The 6534-nt window shown below is 41.0% G+C and overlaps 1 protein-coding gene across 1 annotated transcript; it reads left to right on the forward strand.

Annotated features, from left to right (window-relative positions):
• The first annotated feature begins 2400 nt into the window (after positions 1-2400).
• Positions 2401-5933, forward strand: LOC112274184 (altered inheritance of mitochondria protein 32). Its single transcript, XM_024503422.3, has 5 exons — positions 2401-3163; positions 4135-4220; positions 4413-4721; positions 5020-5103; positions 5227-5933. The coding sequence occupies exons 1-5, from the start codon at positions 2873-2875 to the stop codon at positions 5618-5620; spliced, it is 1164 nt and encodes a 387-aa protein (XP_024359190.1). The 5' UTR covers positions 2401-2872; the 3' UTR covers positions 5621-5933.
• Positions 5934-6534: the final 601 nt, after the last annotated feature.

The following is a 6534-nucleotide window of genomic DNA, read 5'->3' on the forward strand; positions in this document are numbered from 1 at the left end:
TCCAATATTAGCCTTGAAATCCTATAGAGTTGGATATGTACTTTAAAAAATAATATCCTCAAAGCTTAAATAATTCATCTAGGCAACAATCTCTTATTCTAAATTCCATTCATATTTATAAGTTTATTAGCATTATATTCCTTTCTCTATATAAGTAAAATTAATTACTCACCAAATAACTTTGATATACTTAAATTAAATACATCACAATACTATGAAATCTTTAATTACCAAATCCTATAATTATGCAGTTCGGTCACCATAATATCTTGTTTCTATGGCTTACTTAAGACCATGGATTGGTGCCTTGAGCCGCAAAAAAATGTCGCAAGTTGTCATTAATTGCCATTAACTGCTGCTCACTATTACATATCATGTTTAGGCCTCATACAATTTGGTACATAATAGTACTTTGTACTACCTTGTTTCAAAATCCTCTTATGTTGCATAGCTCTTACAATCCACATTCTAGCGCCTTCACTGCTACAACTAAGCCTCTTGCCATGATTCTCCAATATCTTCTTGCAAGCCAAGCTAATAATTTGTCACCTCAACCTCATAATTCAACCTTGCTTCATAATTTTGCACTCCTTAGTAGTAACCTACATGTACCTAATATTGCAATTCCATACTCCATATAGTATCTAATACTATCCCAATATAATACTGTAAGATTTCAAAATCCAATATTCAGTATATCATACTCCAATATAGCCATAGTATACAAACACATAATCTAGTTGGATTCTAGTGCCTAATACAACAATCTAGCCATATCTAAAATCCAATAGAAAAAACAATTCAAAATTATTCTTTTATTTTATATTATTTTATCTTAAATACACTTCATTCTAACTTATTATACTACAAATTGAAGAGAATGAGAGATTTTTATCAAGTAAAATATTAGAAATATATATATGAAACTAAATCAAGCTATCTCTCATACCACAAAGGGAGAACTCAAAAGTGCAAGTGTGAAAATAAGAGAAATCCTAAAGCTTTATTAAAATAGCTAAATCACCATAGCCAAGCAAACATTTATAATAAGTTCTATCATTCTCAAAATCACTTACAAAACTTAACTTGATAAGAATGTCAAATCAAGGATTTTTTTCCACTTAAGTATTCAAACCTTAGTTGATATGAATAAAATCAATTAACAAAAAAATTATCAATGGATGAAAAACCACTAATCAAACTAAACTACATACATTTGACAGGATTTGGCATTTGATGCCATATCACATGACAATATTGATATTGAATGATTTGGAGAGGATTTCAATGCATTGCTCCAAACAATGAATAACATCCTTTATTGATAATACATAAGTAGTCAATTATTTCTCATCACAACCAATATTTCTCGGTGTTATGAAACCATTAAAGTTATGATCTCAACTTCTTGACAAAATGGATATCTTCTCAAATATGAACATATTGATTTTTGAGCTTGATACAAGTGCAGTTTTTTCTAATTTGTTCTTGATAAGTTGATGGATTCAAGTAAAATCCACTACTGCAAAATTTTCTAATTTGTTCCTCACAAGTTGATGGATTCAAGTAAAATCCACAGTTGCTAAGTTTTCTAATTTGTTCCTCACAAGTTAATGGATTCAAGTAAAATCCACAGCTGCGAAGAACCAGGCACCAAACTCCTCTTAATTTGGGCAAACTATATCCTAATTCGTCCTTGGGTAACTTTAAAGTCAGGGCACTTTTCTACTTTGGAACCGTTCCACAGTGTCAAGCTCTTTTTAAACTCGTACTGGCAAATTCCACCCGGAATCTCCAGACATTGATTCAATCCCGAATCGAATCAAGAACCGCCGGTGTGAATGCGACGACTCCGGAGCCCATTGTGGATTACCTCTGAACGACGAATGAAACACACGGATAAATAATGTATGAATGATATATGCGAGAAAGTGAGGGTCAATGGGGGAGTGGAAAGGAGAGTTGCAGGAGATAAGACTTGAAGGGTCCGACGTGGCACTCGAGAAGGACGGAGTTCAAAGGGAGCCTTCGCGTGTCGAAACGGCGATTCTGAGGGGGAAAGGGGCGAGGCGCACGCGGAAACGAAGACTGAAACCATGCGTGGAATGGCGAGTGAGAACCCGTCCGTGCTTGGGTGGGGCAGGGCAGGGCCTGCTGCTTGCAAGCTTGCTGCGACTGTGGCCACAGCCAGCAGGCCAGTGTCTGCGCTCGTGGAATGTTGGCGTTGGAAAGCAAGCTCGTGGTCCGCACCATAGCGCACCATATCTGTGTCAAGGTCGATTTCCACATCGGTATTTTCGGCGGATGATTCGGAGAGGAATCATTGATTCGGACGCGACGTGGATATTTTTGTTGGGTTATTTAAGTGCGGGGGGTTCGTCGGGCGTTAGTGGTTGCGACAGGTCCGTGACTCCGTGTGTGAGAAGTATCGTTTGTTGGAGTGCGCTGTCGATGCCAGTGTGTGTTGGGCGCGTGTCGGAATTAAGCTGGTCGTGAAGGTGCTGGCACTCCTTGACTGGGTCGACCTTGGCGTGTGGGAGGAGACTTTTGAGATTTGGGAGTTTCGTTTTTGTTGCGTGCTGTGGGTTGTTCTCGAGGCTTTGCAGGGGAGTGAATTGGGTTCGCTCTGTTAGTCGTCCTGGCTCTCTTTTCGTTCCCGCGTGTGGCTAGATCGAGCGCCGAAGCACTCTGCAAGGCGTTCTACTGTCCTGTTGCTTCGAGATTAGAGCCCTTGCAAGCCCGGTCGTTGTTCGTGTCTCCCATCGCTTCGCATCCTAATTCCTCGGTCGCTTCTGTATGTGGTGCTTCCTTCTCTCTGAGATCAAGCACCGTTTTGCATTTTAGAGGCTCTAGAAAAGGCTTGGTTTCTTGCATGGCAAGCAATTCTATTGCCGGAGAGCTCATCCCTGAGAGTGTTGAGAAGAAGCAAGTGGAGATGGGCAGCACTGAAGAGAATTTAGATGCAACGCATGGATTTACGCGACCTGAAATGATGAAGAAGAAACCGCTGGTTGGTAGCGTCGACTTGTATGATCGCCACGTATTTTTACGCTACAACCAGCCAAGTAGCTGGCCAGCGAAAGTAGAAGCTGCAGACTACCATCCTTTGCCATCTAAACTGGTCAGTACGCTGCGTAGCAAGAGAAACGAATTACCGAAGAAGGTACGCAGGCATTTTCTAACATTTATTAGGGAGAAGGGATATGATTCTATTGCTTAACTTGTGCATCAACGTCCACGCAAACATCATTCGGCGCAGCTCACGATTAAGTATGACTTCCGAACGACGGACACCACATAAAACTCTATTCTGGTTCATTAAAGGCGGGATATTGACAATTACTTGTTCACAGGTGCAACCGTGCTAAATGTATTTAGCGTGTCGTACTGTTGGATGACAATTTCCTTAGTGGTGCACGCTTTGTGACCTATTTGTGCATCCACTTCCCAATTTCTTGTGCTGACCTGTGTTCTGTCGGTGATCCAATGTGGTTTGACTTCTGATTAGTTGGTCAGTTGTATCACGATTGTGGTACATAATTTCGGAACTAAGGTTCCATCCTGACGAAACGTATTAGAAGGACGTGTTGGTGAGCTATTACTGAAGAGTTTAGGATGGTTGGATCGCAGAGAATCATCTAATGTAGATACTTAGAGATCTGCTAAACTTTTGGGTTCCTATCAATGTTCACTATCGAGCTCATTATGTTGGCTCGTGAATCTAAGATAAATATTTGTAGATAAGCTCAAGCAAAACACCTCGTCGTTTGCATGGGATTTGCTCAATTCAGGTCTTTCAATGTGCACATCGTACTCGAGCACACCTTTCTAGAGTTTTACCTCTCATATTTATCGCTCTATTTGGAATTGACACGAATGTGCTACTCTACCACAGCACCTGATAATGTGGTAACGAACATAAATCGAGAAAATCATTTGTGTACTTTTGGTTATTCGATTGTGTTATTTGAAAGAGTTGTAAGATCTGCAGCATTGTCTCAATTGTATTCTTTTGAGTTTCCAAAACTACCCAGGCAGGCCAACGTATTGTCATAACGCTGGGATTAAATATTACAGACACTCTGTGTAGTTTACGCAGTTAGAGAAGCTGCTAATTTCTGGTTGCTTTTGTAGACTCGCTTGACTATTGCCGATGGCCAAGATGAGCCTGAAAGGACAAACGGAGATATTTTGGTGTTTCCCGACATGGTGAAGTATAAGTGAGTCCTTTTTTTTTCCATGGATTTCCAGCGTACGTATTGAAAATGTGTTGTAAATCCTACCCTTACAATGTGCTTGATTTGCTCGCCGCCATTTTCACAGTTAACATAATTTTTTGTTGCAATGTAGATGGCTTAGCTGGTGGGGAGATTCACTAAATTTATCATGTACCTTATGCTTTTCTCTTGCAGGGGAATTTCAGAATCAGATGTTGAATCTTTTGTCGATGAGGTACTGTTGAAGGGGGACAAGTGGGCCTTAGGGGAATCTGAGCCTCTTGTTGGAACCCATGTGTTCATCTGTGCACATGGCAGTCGTGACAAGAGGTGTGGTGTATGCGGACCTCCTTTAAGAGAGCGTTTCAATCAGGAAATTGCTCTGCGTGGGCTAGGTGAACAAGTGTTTGTAAACTATTGCTCTCACATCGGAGGCCATAAGTATGCCGGTAACGTGATTGTGTTTAGACCTGATGGAGGTTCTGGAGGTTGCTCGGGTCATTGGTGAGTTTTTCACGTTCTGGACGGAAATTTTATACTTTTGTTGGATCCCTGTGTTTACTTTTGTGGCAAATGTCGGATACTTTCGTTTGCATCATTTGGCCAAGGCTGCGCTTCATACCTCGGTGATATGCTGTTGGAACTCAATATATTTACCTTAATCTAATATATCTGAAGTAGGGTACATGTTTTGTTCATAAATACTTGGTTTGTATTGTGTAAGGTATTGAGGTTTTAGGTACAGTTATTAGCTGAGGTTCGCGATACTATCGATTTAGAAAATCATTGTTTGGGGTTTCAGGTACGGGTACGTCACTCCTGATGATGTCCCAGAGATAATGGAGAAGCACATTGGACTTGGCGAGGTGGTGGGTCGGCTTTGGAGGTAATTCAGACTCGTCTTTGAGAAACTATTGAATGTGAATTGAAAGCAAATCAGCAGTAAGCAATATCAAGTTAAGAAGCTCTAGAGAACTGTGGAACTGATGGGTTATTTGTACTGATGCAGGGGTCAGATGGGATTGACTGAGGATGAGCAGAAGGAAGTTCAGCAGAAAAGGAACCCCTCCAGTAATCTAACTCAGGATGGCACTAAACCAGAAGGGAAGGTGGATGCAGCTTCAACATCTACTGGAGCAACTGCTCCTATTAGGAAAAAGCCTCCTCCTCCTCTACTTCCACGCATTGGGTCACGCGACCTGCACCAAATGTGTGGGGACGAACAGGAAGAAGAAGGTCCACTTAAACCGTACGAGGAGAAGAAAAAGCCTAGGTTCAAATGGCCAACGTGGGTGGAAGACTGGGAATCTGGAGACACAATAGCCGTGGTGACTCTCGCAACTGCAGTTACTGCTATTTATTTCGCATACCATGCTTATCGCGTAACTTCCCAGCAAAATTAAGTCAATTAACTTCGCAGATAAGTCAGCGTTTATGCATTTTGAGTTTAGCAACTTTACAGTGGAGGAATACGGTATATAGCAATGTACGAGCGGGGTGTCATGACAGGTTTTTATGGCTGTGGGAAATGCGACTTTTGTTTTTTAGCTGAACTGGAGAGGGCCATGGTAAACTCCACTTGCAACTATAGGAGGTTGTCACAGTCGTGACATCTCTTTGGAACCAAACCTACTATTTTTTCAAGCAGAAAAATCTGTTTAGCAGCCTCCTAAGTCATAATTCATAACTGTGGCCAGATGGCCTTTTTGAGGACTACTCTCAAATCACTCAGAATCTATGATCGAAGCAACCGTAGGTGAGGGAATTGCTTCTTCAACACGAAGAATGTCGGCTGCAGGAATCATGGCGCACTCTTGGCTTATTGCAGATACTGGGAGAGCAACATCTTCTGCAGTGAAATTCTTTGGTAGTATACTGGAACTAGTGGAATCCATGCTTATAGAACAAGGCAACGAAGCTTCCCCTCTTAACAATTTTCTCATCACATTTCACTCTTGGTTTTTGGCTTGTATGTTTTGCAGAACTCTTCTTTGTTTGGTTTCATTTTCACATTTAAAAAAAGACACAATCAAAAGACTCCATGAAATTGAGGTTAGACTTACTTGACTCCCTACAAACCTTGCTTGATAACAATACTCTAATGATTTTCTACACGTCGTTTAGTTTGTTGACTTCATGGAGTTCTGTTAAACCATGTTTTTAAAACCTTGAGTTGTGGAATTAGAGACTTCCTTGACAAGGCTCTCAACTCAGAAACACACTCGAACAAAGGAGTTCGTCAATACTGGTAACACAATTCACAGCAGTTGAATATGATGTTTTCAACCTTGCCCAGACTGTATTGAAAAGACCTGTT

Source organism: Physcomitrium patens, chromosome 21 (genome assembly GCF_059467195.1).
Source record: "Physcomitrium patens ecotype Gransden chromosome 21, ASM5946719v1, whole genome shotgun sequence".
NCBI classification, from domain to species: Eukaryota; Viridiplantae; Streptophyta; class Bryopsida; order Funariales; family Funariaceae; genus Physcomitrium; species Physcomitrium patens.